Raw genomic sequence first — 18,143 nt, forward strand, 5'->3', positions numbered from 1 at the left:
CGATCTCATCACGAAAAAATTTTTTGGTTCTGATGATGGTGTGATGTTGTAGTCACGGCAATATTGAGTAATTTTTTTTTATATATCCCTTTTGAATATTCTATGGTTCTGGCTTCGCGATCAACATGGAATTTTGCACGAGGCTTGAAATTAATTTCTTACAACAAATGAACATTTTCTCCCAATATGCAATTTCGAAGTGAATAAAAAAAATTCAAACAGTTTGAGAACATTTCCGGCTCAAAATTCGAGAATTACAGACATTGTGGCGAAATCATAGAGAAATCTGTTCAGGGGACGAGCGCTCGAAAACAACTTATTTGAATTTTTTATTCAGATATGTTGAAAGTGTTGCGATCCTCTATATTAATTTTCAATAATATTAATATTATATTGATTGATACAATAACTGAAATATCATTCAACAATAAACGAAGTTGGTATGTACAAAAGTTCCTGACCAAAATTGTTGTATTTTTCCATTGTCTCTTTCATTTAATACCGATCAAATTAATACAAGACTTCATAAGCCTTCCCTATAAAACAATCATTGGCTTCCCTTACATCCATTAATTGTTCCAAGAAATAAATCTGAACTTGTATAATTTCCTTTCTTCAATAAACACTTCGATGGAATCTTTGATTGATCGTTAACCTGCTTTTTTAAGCAAGACTTCTAGAAGAAGTGTCATGTGTGAAATAACAGATGAGAAATAAGGAACTGGAACTGGATAAACACCATACTTCTTACATAAATTTCATCCAATCAATGTTGAATATGAAATATGGAAGATAATAAATTGAACAATTTTCTGAAATTTGCATTTTGAATAACCATCAGTAAATTCATATCAATAGAAATTTAAACGTTTAGTCGAATTGATTTTTTTCAAAATGGCATAAGTGTACAGTTCCTGCGGTCTATCACTGTGCGGAATCATTCGGCACAGTCTGAACTGTGAAAAATGATTTTGCACGCCTATCAAACGTTCAGTATAAAACAACATGGTTATTTCATAGCAAACGTGAAAAGATACTTTTAAACAATTATTCATTAGATTTGGACAAAACTAAATTGCAGCCAGTGAATTTTTACGGATAACTCTCAAGGCTTAGAACTGAATTAATTGTTAATCCAAAAAATGTAGTATTATATCCCAAAATATCTCAAAATTGTATTGACCCATTTAGTTTAAATAATATGCAAAAAACGCCAATCAAACATCAATCAATCGACCTTGTTCTTGAATTCTGTGTATAAAGATCGAAAGTGGTGATAAACAAACTTGTCTTGAATAATATTTGAGATGATTAATAACTGTGAAAATTCAAGGTAGGTCATTCGACTCGAGCAATAATTTATTCTCCAAAAATTGATTTGATAATGAACATAAGATTTAGCGAACCTTGACCCAATGAAGCTGTCTAGGTCGATCTATATGAAATGTTTGTTTTTTTTTCCATTAATTATTTCGAGTCATTGAAATTTGAATAGCAACTTCAACAGAGAATATTTTTTTAATTTTATTACATTTTTTGATATTGGAAATTCATCTGAACAAATGATTATTTTGAAGGAATCAAGACTAAGTAGTTTGATTAAAAATAATAAAAAAAAGATTCATGCAAAGTTTTCCAGGATCACTTAATCACATGTTTTAATTCACATTGTTTTTCATTGCTGTAAGCATATCCCAACTCCACTAGGCCTTTGTGCCTACGAATGTGTTCTATATAGGCTTTGTTACTGTGTCCCATCGACACTTCATGCATAACACTGATAATTTTTCCTACAACGCCAAATGGTTGAACGGCCAAAAAATTTTATTTTCCATATCCCAAAAATTATCTTTTTCAACTAGATTTAGCTGAAATTTTGAATGTAGTTACGAGTGGGATGGCTTTTTCATGTAAAAGAGAAAATATTCCCGATTTGGTATTAGCAAAAACAGGGTTTTTTCATGATTTGCATTGATATTGAGACAGATCGAAATAAGGTTTGTAGGCTAGCATTCCTAATTTTCTTAAATTGCGGAAAATTGCATTCTAGCAAAATGTTGAAATATTTTTTTCTTCTGCTGTAAAGTCAATTCATGATGAAAACCATTCGTGGTTATGGCGTCAATGAAGAATAAGTCTGTATACGTATTTTTGTATTTGTAGAGAAAAAATAAATAACGATCATGGGTTCACAGAAACTTAACAATAATAAAACAATAAAAGTCTGATAAAAAATATCAAAAGAGAAAGTAAGTTGATTTTATGACATATCTGGAGAATTGGTTTGTGTTCGGAAAACTGAAATAAAATTAAATATAGTCTAAAATCATGCGATACTGAATATATGAATAATCTGAATCATTCAAGTCATTCTAAATTTTCCATGCGATATTGGTATTCCACGTTCCAATGATATTTGAATATGATGTGGTGAAAGAGATAATTGCAGCTGGTAACATTTATACAAAAAGCAATGTCATTCAATATTAAATGCAAAATTCTAGGTCATCCCAATTTCTTACTTGATCTCGGAGAGTAAATGAACTGTAGATCTGAATATAAAATAATCTCTAAACAGCTACAATTTTTAATGATTATTTTTCAAATGTTTTGTCTTAATTTTATCAGCTTTATTTTGTCATCATTATAATTCACTGATTTCATTTGGTTTATTGCAAAACCTCAAAGAATATTTTTGAATTGTTTCACCTGAAATGGAGTGAGGTTGAAATATAAAAATACTAAGATAAGAACCACAATAAAAAGGTTTTAGTTAACAACCATCCCAAATAACCAAACACCTAACAAATTTAAAAATAAAAATACTGTGATAACAATACTATGAAGGAAGATGGAGAAATGTTGGATGAATCCTGTGAGACAAAAATAATGAATCAATATTCCTTTCACAGCCTTTTTTTTGTATTTGAGAGGATTATTTGACCCTTCATTATGACTTCATAACAAATTATATTTACATGACTTTAAATCATTTCGATTCACCACTTGAACCACATTAATTAATAACAATTGTAGAAGATGATAACTACTCTTAAATTACAGAAATCAGTAGATATTGTCTGTACCCTTATTATGGGGTCAATTTGGATTAATGAAGATTACTCAGATTGCAGCTTCAGAAAAATAGAGGCAAAAGTGGAATTAAATCAAAATTGAAGATTCAACAATTTGGTTCAATATTAATTATTATGGGTTTGATAAAAACTTTCATTGTGGAGATAATGTTAGATACTGATTGCACTTCATATTTGATTCTTTAGCAGATTTCAAAGTCGATCAATATAATGTGAAAGCCGCAGTTAGATGGTGCTAACTAACTAACTATACATTGATAGAATAATAATTTCAAATTTTGAGCTGAGAGTGGTCTTAAATGATGAGGTTGGACACACTGTGATGAACTCTAGGTCGAAATCAATTCTGCCCGTCCGTGCGACTGAAGTAGGTATACACGATAACTCTATAAAGGAAAGCGCTAGAGAAAATTTCTGGAAAAGCTCGAAGTCCTATGTACATATATATTTTCTCAATTGAAAAAATACCCATCCGATCAAACTGAAATTTGAAGATCAGTTACAAAATAATGAAATTGGTTAATGATTGTGTGTCATTGGTATATTGAAAAAAAAATCAGAACCCATCCCACAGAATTCACTGAAATTTTGATTGATGAAAAACCTACTACTATTTGACTTCAAAATAACTATTCGAAGATTCATGCGAAATTTTGTAAAAAATTACATGAGCATACGAAATTTAACTAACGCACAAAAGCTGCTGATTTTACATCAGTACTTTTGTCTTTCCTTGTTGTTGTAGGCAGGTATAATGTCTTTCCATATTTTTTTTTGCATATAATGGCTCCTAAAGCGCTTTCGTATCTCTTCAAATGCATCGACGTTCAATTTGGTATCAATGCTGTAAAATTTAATGGAACCAAGTCAGAGTAGAGTCTGATTATTGTAATGGTATATGGAATTCATTTCAGCAAGAAGCACTACCATAATGAGATATTGCACCATACACGTTTTAGTTGCGTGGATAGACTCAGCTGATCACCTTGAAAGACGAAAAGTAATATAAATCAGGAAAGAAATTATGCAGTAGGTATATCCTCTACCTTCGTGTTTTCTGAATGGATATGTTCACACTGCAATTCAAGTCTATATTTCGGATTATTATCAAATGATGCAATATCTTGGCATGTTTAGGAAGGTTTTTTTTAACCGATTTCGAGGCAATATGTTAATAGCTACTACTGAAAGATAAAAATAGACATATTGATAGGTTCGTATCAGGAAACCAAATAAGATTACACAATTAGTTAGTGTTTTGTAGACTGCTGTCAAGAATGTGCATTATGATGCACATGCAGAGCATGCAGAGCATGATGGTTTTCTACTGAATAGTACTGACTCTAAACTCTTAAAAACAACGCAAGAAAGTTTCAGCTTGGTTGGAAAATAGCCCATTACATTCTATCCTACGACAATTTGATCAACATATACCATAACTTCTTCAGATGGGAATTACAAGAAAGCTAAAGAATTCATGGTAATAAAAAAAAACTCGAAAATAAGGGATATCGAATTTTAGTCATAAAAGCTTTAATTATAAGTTGATATTCCTTTCCAATGAGGGAAATTTTCATGTTCGATATAAATCTGAAATTGTGGAAAACAATTACTATTTCTCCGATTGTAGGTAATATGCAATAGAACACCTTGACACAATTGAATTTCACTGATAATAAAAAATAATTCCCATTGGAAAAAATCTACAAATACTACTACAAATTTCATACTCACGTCCTTGAATGGTATAATTATAATTCTAATATGGAAAAAGTGAGAATACTTGAGAAGTTAATTAACTACTTCTGTCGAGCGAAATAAAAACTGTAATAAAAAATATTTGGATTGATATTTTCCCAGTAACTTTTCTGCCATCAAACAATAACTAACCATTATGGATTCAATATAAACCTGAGGTGTATTATTCACCAACTGATAATATTCAATTGATAATTCAATTACAGTATTGGGATCTGTTTCTTATTTCACTAGGAACTCTACAAATACTTGATCCTCTTGGTTCGATAAACCGAAAAGATTTAATTTTAGTTACCTTGTTCATCACATTAATTCTATAAGTATTTAAACTCATGAAGCATTTCAATTTGTCAATGAAATGATGTTTAGAAAGATACATGGAAGAAATAGTGCAACAAAAAAAAATCGAATTCCCAATTTTTCGATGAAAATTTTTGAAACCGTTGATTAAACCTATTAAGGTCATAGATTATTTCTGAATTTTATTGGGTTCCTTGAATGTTAGCCTTTGGAATTCATATATTGGATTCTCGAACTAGTAATATCAAAGAATTGGTACATTTCACCTTATAGGAGAATGATTTAAGAAAAAAATTCACCCTTTTTAACTTCTGTGAAATATAGAATCTTATTATTGGAAATTAATTCTACTGTTCACAATACAGATCATAGAATAATAATTCGGTAGAAAAAAAATAGACGTGTAGGTACCTTGAATCCATTATTTTATCTTCAAGGATTAAAATCAGAATAGTTATTTATAATACAAGTGCAGAAGGCATTGATATTCTTCCACGAGTTCAAAATTCACAAACGAGCCACGAAGTGGCGAGTTTTGGAATGAACGAGTGGTAGAATGAGCCTTCTGTACGAGTATTATACATTATTTTCTCTAATTCATTGCATTTTCATTGAAATTAATGAAATATTTCCATAAATATAATTTAGTGATTTTTGCATTGAAAAATGTTGGTTGGCAGAACTGATTTCTTTAAGGCAATTTGATGAATTGACAGATAAAGCCGTAGCGGAAAGTTCGGAGTGCCAACACAGAATAATAAAATATAACCATGAAAACTGTGCGTTTCTGATATATTCTCGCACGATTTTGTTCTACAAGATGTGGAAGAATGAACGGAATAACCACAGAATTAGAGAAACACAATTATCGTATAAAATAACATCAACCATGAAAAATAGGCAATAGAATCATCTCAGTGAGTCATAGAAAACGCTACGGAAATTTCAAGTCAACAGTAACTTCATGCTAACAGTTATCAGGAAAGAGACAATAAAACCTTTCAAATATCGTGATTATTCACGTTTACCAGAGTGTAAAAGGATCCGTTTGTTCTCATTGGAGACAGAATACAAGGAATCGCTACCAGATTGATAGGGGCGGAAAATATGATTACCGAACGATAAAGTCAGGCGAGTAGACAGAAGAGACAAGTTTCAGTTACCATGGTGATGACATGGACAGATTTCAGGGGTTCATAAATCGTTGATTTTCCGATTATGATGGTACTCCAGGACAAGTGTTCCAATTGACTTCAATCCCGTGACAGCAATTGGGAATTAATGCCCTATACAGATATAGGGAGGTTCGAAATATCTCGACAACTATTGGAAAAAAAATAATAATCTCGTGGGAATCCTAGAAGTGATAGAAAACGGTTTATATTCTGCTCTATAATTGAAATGATCTCGAAGGAATGGAATAGGTATACAATATCTTTTTCAGAATGGTTTAAATTCGGTGTCTAATGATGGGATCTCTTGAACGACATCCGATTTTTCGGATTCTTTCGTTTCTAAAAAAGCACTGAAAAATGGGCTATGCATTATTCTATAACTACTGCATAATTGTAAATTGGCGTATTTCATATCTCCTTGCAAAAATCCACTTTTTGGGGTAGTTTTGATTTCTTCGATTCTACATGTTTTTTGGGGTGCTGAATCTGAATTTGAGGTTTTCTACTGAAAATGGAAAAACTTTTAAGGCGGTTTTTTTTCTATACATTTTTCGCGAATGACCTTAAATTTGAATTAGTGTTCTCTATTGTATAAATACTACGACGGTTTTATTTCCTCTATTGATTAATGAAATCGAGAAATAAACTAAATATCAAAAAGTGATGTTAAAAACGCTTTTTTTTCAAACTGATGATGGCTTTCTAGTTTAAACCCATCTGAATAGTTTTGGAAGAAGAAATTATTGAGTAGAAGACGTGCCATCAATGATAAATAGATGTTTTAGAGTGAACATGGAGTTTTTTGTAGAAACAGATTGAATACGCCAATTTTCGTTCAAGTCATAACGGTGAATCGGACAAATGAACTTCAGATTAGAAATTAAATATTAAAACCAAAAATCACTAAAATCGATATTTTGGTGACAATTAATTTCTCGAATGAGCTAATTTAAATTGATATGTACTTTGTACACAATGTTGTCAAGTAGATTATCTCAAATGACATTTCTTTTTCGGTGCTTAAAATTAGAAACAAAAATAGAACACTAATTTAGATTTCTTTAATAATGAAATTCAGTCGATCTATCGATCTATTACTTCTGAAGATGTCTACCACAGTTGTAGGTGAAACTTCAGAAAGCCCCGAATTTGTATAACTCTTATTCAGCAACATCGATTAATTTTTCCTTATTCGAAAAAAGAATAATAGACTATTTCAACTTCCGGAAATGATAAATTAGTCTGACTTCAATTACCTTCAACACTCTGATCATATCCTTTGGTGAAGAAGAGCATGGCTTTGGCAGCTCGTTCTGGTGTTTTCAGTAGGCCTTGTCTTTCAGGATTTTCCCCAAGGGAAGCTAATAATAATTTGTACGATCTGGACATTTCAGGCAACATGGCTTCTCTCGTTGGTGGTCGATGGTCTAGTTCTAAGTCGTGGTGGAATGTACAATTTTCGTGACCTGAAAACAAAAATTTCACATGAATTTCAGAAAAAAACAGTTTTTGCTGGCGCGTCCATTCGTTACATTTTGTTTAATTTTAGGCGACGAGTAATCGAGATTGCTGAACTTCCTATTTCTTCCTTAGGTGAGGCTATAAAAAGAATTAGCCATGTCTCTATGGAAGAGACAACGAAATTTGAAATGCACGCCATAGAAAACAATTTTTATTATTATTATTATAAAAAGATACTGAGATGAGGCCATATGGCCTATAAATCTCATACAAAAAAGAAAAATAACCACTGTACTTTTCTAATTTCAAATTGAGACGAATCACATCAAATTTGAGATTAAACAGTTTCAAAATCAGAATAAACAACTTCAAAATGGATATCAAAATCGAATTGGGAATAAACATCTTCAAAAAGGGAAAAAAACAACTTCAAAATGGTTAACACAATCAAATTGGAAAAAAAACATTCAAATCAAGACTAAACAATTTCATATTCAGTAATGACATTTGCATTCCATTTTAGATGTCAGCTTCTCCAATCTCCATTATTATTGAAAACAGCACAAATCTGAGTTTTAATATTTGCTGCTTCTGCCTCTTTAATTCTCGCGAAATATCAAATTCAAATGTTAATGTCATTTTTTGAAATGAATTTGAAATTTTTGTCCGAATTTGAATGAGTTCATTTCCAATTTGATTGTGTTAACCATTTTGAAGTTGTTCATTCAAATTTTTAAATTGTATAATCTCAAATTGATTGAGTTCAATCTGTTGTTGGAAAGGTATAGTAACACTGACGTGTTCATTATCATTTGATAAAGTTTAAGATTTGAGTAAAGACTTCTTTAATGACCAGTTCTCTTGTAGATAGGCTAGACTTCAGTTATTAACTCATCGTAAAATTATGATCAAGTCTTTGTATAGGTCCTGCCACCTAACTATATATAGAAAAAAAGGGAAGTTTTGCCAATTTTTAGTTCGCATCGTCTGAATTCTTTCAAACAAAATCTAATCAGTGGGCACATCCATATATGTATACATCAAGTCAAGTTGCATTTAACTTAAATTAAGTTTTAGATAGGTTTCAAGTTATGGAATTGATCAGTCGATCAAGATACCGACCTTAATTATATAGATAATATAATAATAGGTAGGTACGGATTTTTTAGAATTTCTGACATATACTACATAGGTGATTTTTTCATGATCTGATACAATGTTAAAAAAGATTGGCTCATCAATTCCTACTTCCTTATTGTCAGCGTAAGTTGACATGTCTACCTTAGAATGTGATCCTTAGCAGTCACCTAGAGAAAGAAACCTTGAGATAAGGAAGTAGTCTCTGGTGATTGAAACGTTGATCATTACTGTCGGTATTTCATTTTGATCGGAATTTTCAACTACGACACGATTGACGAGATAAAATTCAAGGCATAATTTTACAAAAGAAATGAGGAAAGAGTTTCAAACATAGGTACGTTCAGCCTTGTCGGGCTGGATTGACAAGCACGTAAGATCTGATTTCGAATTAATTCACTCAATTACTGAGTACTTAGTGTGATTTCAATCAAGATTGAAATTATGGTAACAAGCTTATCATTTTTCCTTCGAATATGTGGAGCCTTGAGTGCAAAGGATGTTGCAGTTGGACAAAGTTGGAAATCAATTTCAAGTCCGGAAGGAATAAATTATGTTTCTATCCAATTACCTACTTATCTTGAGTTTCTGAGTAGTATTTGTGAAAGATGGAGTCAGTGAAGGAGAAGAAGACAATCGCAGTTAAAAATTAACTGAAAATTAATAATGACATTTTATTGGTAAATGGAACAACTCATGATAAAGATGAAATTTCCTTTCTTTTGAATTTGACAGTCCTCGATTGAACTAAATTTCAATGTTTGAGAGAAAATTGCAGAAATTGCTCGATTGAATTTTCGAATTCTTGATGTCACTATCTTGACTACTCTCTATACTCACGGAGAGTCAAAAGTATCTCCTATCATTTACTTTGTTCACATACTCCATTTTATGCAATGTGTTCGGCGATTTGAGTGCAAATAACGTATAAATCTTGAATATTTACTTTCGAATGGTATTTATTGATCCGAAGAATTCCACGATAATGAAGAACCAAGAAACAGACTAGTGGAAAATATTCACCAGTCAATTTTTCTGAATTTTTGTATTTTTTTTAATGTGACCTCCTGAACAAGAAAGTCTATGGGTTCCGACACAATCCTGTGAGTACTTTCGAGGTAAAGGACGTCGAAGTTGGAAAATGTCATTTCTTTAAAGTAACTTTTCTCGTAAGAAAATATCTCGAATGAAACTCTTTTGCGCGACAAATATTACTTACTCATAAGGTAATAATTTTAGACTGGTTTTCAATAAAAATTATTATTATGAACGGGGTGAGTCAATAATTTTTGTCGAGATTAGGCATTCACGGCTTATTCGCTTGATTTTCAAGCGCTACAAGTAGTAGTTTTTCAATCTCAAGTTAAGTATTTATTTATCAAGTACTTGAATAATATCAAGCTACTTGATTTTTAACAATTTTATTGATGTACTGTCAAAAAATGATGAAATGAGAAGGAATTTTGCAAAAAACGTTTTTATTCATTATACTTATTGTATAGAAGAACAACTTTTTTGAGATAGAAACATAAATTAAACCACTATAAATCACGAAATCAAAAATAATTGAAAAATAGAGTTTCTTATTATTGAGAAACCTCTAGGCTTTGTTTAGTTTCATAATTTTCCATCCAGGATCAAAGACACTTGAGGCATGTTATAGAATTGTTGGTTTTGTAACTGTAAGAGCAGCTCTAGAAAACTGTCTTTCAACAGGAGTTGAAGATGCTAGCGTTGATAATAAAATCCTTGGCCATTTTGGCCAAGTTTGGAAAGATATTCCTGAAATTACCAAAATCTTCCAAAAAATTTCATAGAAATGTGAGAAATCTACTAATAAAGTCACACTGGCGAATGCTCCAGTCTCTCGGCGCTCGAGGAATCTCCTTATTCAATTTAAACGCGCACGGGATTGCAGAAATATATGCCGTGCGACGCGTCCATATCAATCTTAAGTAATATCAAGTAGCTTGATATCAAGTGAAGCATTAAATATCTGAAGTGAAGTCAAGCTCAAGTATGTAATTTCTCGAGCTTGATTTTCAAGTCAAGTAGTTGGTTAAAATTTGAAGATGCAGAAGACGTGGGTCTTATAACTCAATTATTAAAAACAGCAGCTAAACAATTTATCGTATTTGGAAAGTTGTTCTTTAAAATTTTAAAAATGCGAATTTCGCACAAGAACGCAACAGCTCATGAGTTCATGTCAGAGTACTTTATTCCTTTTTTAGAAAATGAAATCAATGTTTTTGTTTGTATCCATAATTATTATTAGTCGATAATCAAAACTGAAGTTTCTGAGTGAATATAGTAACATTAAATAATTAAATATTAAATTCAAGACCATTGAAAAAATATCTAGAAAGGAAAAGTGAATCCTTTTAGTATCGATAAGGGGGTATAAAAAGAAGTGACATTCCTATGAAGATACAGAAATATTCAATTCAGATTACCGTATTCGTCAGAGCCACATTTAATTAAGTACTAAGGATCATTCTAAACAATAATATTTTCGTATTATTGATTATTTCTCTTTCGATTAATGTAGATATGGTTGATGTATCGACGATAAGAGTTTAACAGTTTATTCAGCCTAAAATTAATCAAAATGTGATAAAATAGTTCATTGGTCGACAATAAAAACCTTCGAATTATTTACTCGAGGTCGAAGATAGATCTACAGGATGGTGTAGATATTGGGAAAGAATATAATCGAGTCAATTAGTAACTTATTGGTTGATTAACAAAGCAATAAATAAAAAATTCTCTTATCGACAGTTCTCTACATATCAATAATTGCCGAACGCAGCATTACCGATGAAAATCTCAATTACTGATCAAATCTGTACCATTGACTTGTGTCGATGGTTTACTTCAGTCTGCAATAAAGAAAATCATTTCGTAATTCATCGAAAAGATGATGCAAACAGATCATTCTACATGCAGTAGGTTGATCATGATGAAATGACAGCGTATGGTTTATGATAAACGTACATAATGTAATAAACGTTGATATAAATAAGAATATTAAGAAAATACGTATAAGAAATGAAAAAAATTATTACTATTTCTTAGCGGCAGTAGTTACAACATAACTGGATGCAGGAATGTTGTACATAAAAAATCGGTTAATTTCGGTGGAATGAACATATGCATTTATATGCATATTTATAGATTTAACGATTTTTATGGATATTTTTTGAAAAATGGGCAATAATAATTTGGGTACAATAATTCATAGAAGTATCATCAATCTGATGCCTATAAAAGGTAAAATGAAAATCTATAGCATTTAAATCAGGCTCGTCAGGATTAATATGTAGGTCTAAGTCTAATTGATCTAGATGTGAAGTGAATTTAATAAATTTTATTATTATTATTATTATATTTATTATTACTGAAATAATGATATGATTATTTGCTATAGTTGTAGGTAATCGAAATGTTACATATTCCAGAAATAAATTATTTTAGTACCTATCAATAATTATACCAATTGAAAACAAGGATCCAGCAAAGTGGTGCATTTCTGCTTGTTTGTTCATTTTTTGGGCTTTACTAATTTTCAATCATTCCTGCATCATATTCTGTGTTCTATTGTTCTATAAACTAGAAAGTTTGCAAAATTTAAAAACACCTTTATGTTTGTCTGAATTTTGCTGTATTTAATTTTGATTTCAAATAAGCTTGTCAGAACAATTGGAAGGAACATTATTCTTATCTAAAATTCATTTCTAGCATTATTATCGAAGTAATGATGGAGGTATAATAAAAATTGCCTAGGATACATGTATTTTAGAACTTCCAAGACACTTAGAATATTTCGCATATTTTGATAACAGGAGTGCTAGCCGTTCATTTGACTAACCCTTGTCTCACAAAGTTAGGAATTTTTTAATAATGTTTTATTATCGATCCATTAAGGAAAACCGTTCTGGCAGGCAACTCGGCTTTGCGTCATCAACTTTTTTTTTTAATTTTAAAAAAGTATTATATAAACTCCGACATTATTACCAAAAATAATGGTTTAACGGTGCACCCAAAATCAAATTTGATTCTTCAGCGGCTCTCCCTTATTTTTATCCATCGATTCGATTGGACTGATTCAGATTTGAGCAGTTTCTACCTATATTGAATTTTGACTGTTCTAACAGACACTTAAAACTTACAACCACCAAAATAAGGTGGCTATTTATAGTTCAAACTATCAGTAGAATATTTCCTTAAAAGTTCAGCTTTGGGGGGGTTGGTTATCATTTATTTTTCTTTGCTGTCTTCTAACAGATACTTGCATCGTTCAAAAGACATTGACCATGAATAGAAAAAAAAATTGAAATTGTAGCCTTGTAGGTACATACATACAAGTGGGTTGAGTTTTTTTACAAAAATTTAGAAAGTTTGATAACGCAACTGCGAGATGTCTGACAGATCAATTCGATATCTAGATTCTATTATCGAATGTCGTCAGCCCAATCATCGATATTCTGAAAATTAATATATCTATTCATTTCTTTTGATTTGGCTTTATCAGTAAAAAGAAAATTGAAAGAAAAACTGAAACAAAAAATGAGAAAAGTATTGACAAGAAGTCAGAAGTTTTCGAGCGATCCTTAATTTATGAGCCAATTGCTCCCTTTAAGACCACCTCACTCTACGTATGTATGTATGTGCTCTCCAAGGGTGAAATTGGCACATGAATAAACGAGCGTTCAAGAGCTCTTGACTTTACATCATTACTTTGCTATTTTTTTTTTCGATATTCTGTTCAAATTTTTTATTGTGCTGATCTTAGATACTATTAACAAAATATTTTGCACGAAGAATGGTTATTCTTTACATGTATACAAGCAAATTTTTCTTCTTGAAGTTACTAGGTGATAATCTGCACTTTAATTCAGAGGAAATAAATTTAAAAAAAATTGAATATTTGTGAGCATAAAATTTTTTTTAAAGAATTCTTGAACTTTCTTTGAGTAATTTCTTCTTCACTTTTATCGGTATACATTATGACTGAAAATTCATTATAAAAGAATGATCCATTTATAATACTTCATTCCAAATGTATCCAGTATTTGAAGAAGTCTAATATAATCAAAATCAATTGATTTAGGACGAGGTTATAGAAAATACATCTTGTGTAATCAATTAATTAGAGTTCATCAATTAATTAATATTTACCCGTGTGCAATTGTTCTAACGCATGAGGAAACACTTAGTATGCATTTTAAATCGCTTTGTACGATTTTTATTTCAAAATATGTGTCATATGATCACATATCTAATCCGAATAATAGCAAACAATATTTTCTGCATACTTATTGAATATTTGTTGTTTTATTATATTTGTTTTGTCAATGACGCAGGCAACTAACGCATTTCGACAATAAATCTGAATGTGGTATTCTAGTTTTTCCCAAGAAATTATTTTTATATAAATTCACTACATAACATTATAACGATAACATCGTCAGGTTAATCAGAAAAAAAACTGGCAATTATAAATGTGCATAAATTAAAATTTTCATTTTGCAGATTATACACCGTTTGAAATGATCAATTTCATATTAGTTAAAGATTCAAAAATTAGAAATACAATATTGACATAGTGGGAAATTGTCATTATTATGGGAATCATAACTTCATATACATAACAAAGTCAGTATCAAATCAAAGTTTTGTTTGTTTCAATTGGTTCCACGAATTTAATAAAGTTTCCAATGAATGAGATTATAAACAATCTATCAAATTGATGGAATAACGATATAGCATTGTTTTGACCACAGAAATTGTCACACTTGGCTCCCTTATTATGTATAGATTCCAATGAATAACAATAGTCTTGTAATATTATTTTTTCTCACGGTGAATTCATTTCAATTACCATTGTTTATCTATGTTATTAGATACTTATTGACCACGTGACTAATTCCTACTGGCACTAATTGAATAAAGTTACGAGAACATTATTTAATATTCAAATTATAGGAAAAATGAAAAGTTGGTGTTGGAAGAAGTACCTATTAGTCAAGTTGTATTTGACTTCTGACACTCTGATACAATTACAGAAATCAAGATATTGAATTTTTCATTCGATATTTAACTACCTACGTAATGTTAGCACTTGATATGTTTTAATAATCTAATATCTTCAAATACCCTATTTTTTAACGCTACCAAGAAAATGTGAACTGAATTGAGAATTGCAATTGATGAAATTCATTCAAAGAAATTTTATAATTTTTTTGGTGTGAATTTTGTCAATAGAATTTTCATTTCAATTTTAATTCAATTTGAGAAATCATAAAATTTTTATCAAAAAGTTGAATTTTCAGATTGTCATCATAAAAATCATAGATTCTGTTGTCCTATATTCTATATATCACCATATAACTACATGCATTCAAAAAAGTTTACGTCCCTTAATAATCCTACAATCACAGAAACAACAACTTCAAATAACTAGGAGTCAAAAGTTAAAGTGGTCTGTAAATTCAATTTTAAAAATTGAGAATACCTTAAATTCTCGAAATGAGAGATCAACAAATTATATTTCAATTTTCTAAGAATATTTTTGAATTTTATTAACTAAAATTCCATTGGAAGTTTTGAATAACATTCTAATTCGATAGTATTGCTGTTTTTGCCAAGTGATATAAAGTGATCAACCAGTGAAGCGAAGTGATCATTATTGTTGCACTGCCTCTGCAGTGTATGAAAATTTAGATTAGACTACAAAAATTAAACTGTATATCGGGTGTCCCAAGGTGAGTGGCCTATTAGATTATTATGGAAACTATTGATGGTAAAAATTTCAAATTTTGTGGATAGATATTTGGCCATGTAAGGTACATTTTTAAAATAATTTCACATTTCCAGTGTTGCCGGATGTACCGCAATTTGGCAACAACTTTGTTATTTTGAATAGGACATCCGGTATTTCTATTTTTTTTATGATACTCCATAAAATATTAAATCTATTCACTCTTACTTTTCCATCCCTATCTTCAACGGTTTTTGAGTTATTAATTATTTTTCGAAATTTTTGATCAAATTGGCGTATTACGAAAATGACTCTAGTTCGTTCAATATTTGACATTTAAGTCAGAAATTTTGTAAGTCGTTAGATATTGATCTGATCTGTGTCCTGCTCTTGAATTATGGTTGGCAATAATACAGGACGGACTAAAAAAATTCATCATTTGCCAAGTTACAAAATTGTGAAAAAGTCTATTTTTTCAAATTAGACACCTAGTATATTTTTCAATTTTAGGAATCAGTACAATACACTCTACAATTTTTCTATTCACGTCCCTATACCTATCTCAACTGGATTCCGAGTTATATGCGTTTATTAGATTTCACATTGATTCAATAAGTGTTAATATCTTTTGTATTGTTATGTTCTCTATGTGGTTCATAGATCGATATATCAATGAATCAGTTCAATCCATAAATGCCAAAATAAACAATAATTGCCTAACAGGTGTTTTGTTCCGAGGTTTTTCTATAAATAATGGCTCAAGAAAGATATACACATATAACGCATATAACTCGGAATCGAGTTGAGATAGATATAGGGACGTGAATAGAAAAATTGTAGAGTGTGTTGTACTGATTCCAAAAATTGAAAAATATACTAGGTGTCTAATTTGAAAAAATAGACTTTTTCACAATTTTGTAACTTGGCAAATGATGAATTTTTTGGTCCGTCCTGTATTATTGACAACCATAATTCAAGAGCAGTGACACAGATCAGATCAATATCTAACGACTTGCGAAATTTCTGACTTAAATCTCAAATATTGAGCGAACTACAGTTATTTTCTTAATACGCCAATTTGATCTAAAATTTCGAAAAATAATTAATAACTCAAAAACCGTTGAAGATAGGGATGGACAAGTAAGAGTGAATAGATTCAATATTTTATGGAGTATCATAAAAAAAATAGAAATACCGGATGTCCTATTCAAAATAACAAAGTTGTTGCCAAATTGTGGTACATCCGGCAACACTGGAAATGTGAAATTATTTTAAAAATGTACCTTACATGGCCAAATATCTATCCACAAAATTTGAAATCTTTACCATCAATAGTTTCCATAATAATCTAATAGGCCACCCACCTTGGGACACCCGATATATTAAGTAATACTATAGTATGGTTGTTTGGTTTCTGTGAATATCAAAAGATTTTTGAAGTAATTAACACATAATAATAAAGTGTGTTTTCTTAGCACAAAATTAAACTATTGAATTGTTCGAAGAAAAAATTTCCAGTTCGTTTTTGAAGTACTGTAGTGCTGATAATCGGAATCAAAAATCATTCAGCAGATGAATAAATATAACCATAGATCAAGAAATACCTACAATGCTCAATTGAGTCCACAAAATAAAAAAACATAAAAATTCAAAATAGAAAAATAAAAAAATAAAAAGATTAAAAAAATAATAAAAAATTAAAACAAACTTTTACCTGGCGTGGCCGAAGTTCTAGGTGTCTTGGGTGTTCCAGGCACTTCGACGTCGTTCAGATCGTAATTTTCCGAAAGAGTCCGCGACACGGCTGGCTTCCTATTGTTGCAATTTTCACCATTAGATGTCATAACTTCGTTTCCGTCTTGCAGATCGAGTGTCAGCTTCTTGGTGACTGGCATTTAAAGCGGCCCGGTATATCAATTCGCACGCGCTCAACACAGTAGGAGAACTGAGATTTTCAGAGGGAGAAGTGCGAGTTATACGCGCTCACCACTCCGCTTATGTGGGATTTTCACAAGCACTGGATATTTCGCCTTGACGTCACAGGGTTCATTTCGAGGTTCCAATAAAAGTTGGTTGGTCTTATTCTCGTGTAAGTTTGGAGAAACAGCTGATATTCGCTTAAGACAACCCGAAAAAATATCTTCGAAAGACAAGGCCGATAAAAATGCATATCACATTGGTGTCCGTCAATTAAAATTCGTTGATTTGGGTTTTAAGGTAATTGGAGAGGTCTGTAGCTCTTCGTTTTTGTTATGAAATAAGTTTTGTTTAGCAGGTTCGGAGTAGATGTTTCGAATAATGAGTATATTTAAATTCAGTAGGTACTAATAAAAGCGAAAAGAAGATGAAAATTATTCCATTTTTACTTTAATTCTTTAAATACAACTGTTTTTTTTGCTTCTTACTAATAACATAAGACCAAAAGCTTGTTTCGAATACAGGAACTGACACGCATTG

The 18,143-nt window shown here is 30.8% G+C and overlaps 1 protein-coding gene across 1 annotated transcript in view; it reads right to left on the reverse strand.

Annotated features, from left to right (window-relative positions):
* The window catches only part of LOC123673668 (GTP cyclohydrolase 1-like), a 29,993-nt gene extending 12,294 nt beyond the window's left edge, over positions 1 to 17,699 (reverse strand). Inside the window, exons 1-2 of the mRNA XM_045608257.1 lie at positions 17,401 to 17,699; positions 7,585 to 7,794 (exon numbers count right to left, since the gene is read on the reverse strand). Of these exons, the coding sequence (XP_045464213.1) occupies positions 7,585 to 7,794; positions 17,401 to 17,581 (391 nt within the window). The 5' untranslated portion in view covers positions 17,582 to 17,699. The remainder of the gene's footprint in view (positions 1 to 7,584; positions 7,795 to 17,400) is intronic.
* Positions 17,700 to 18,143: the final 444 nt, after the last annotated feature.

Source organism: Harmonia axyridis, chromosome 2, assembly GCF_914767665.1.
Source record: "Harmonia axyridis chromosome 2, icHarAxyr1.1, whole genome shotgun sequence".
NCBI classification, from domain to species: domain Eukaryota; kingdom Metazoa; phylum Arthropoda; class Insecta; order Coleoptera; family Coccinellidae; genus Harmonia; species Harmonia axyridis.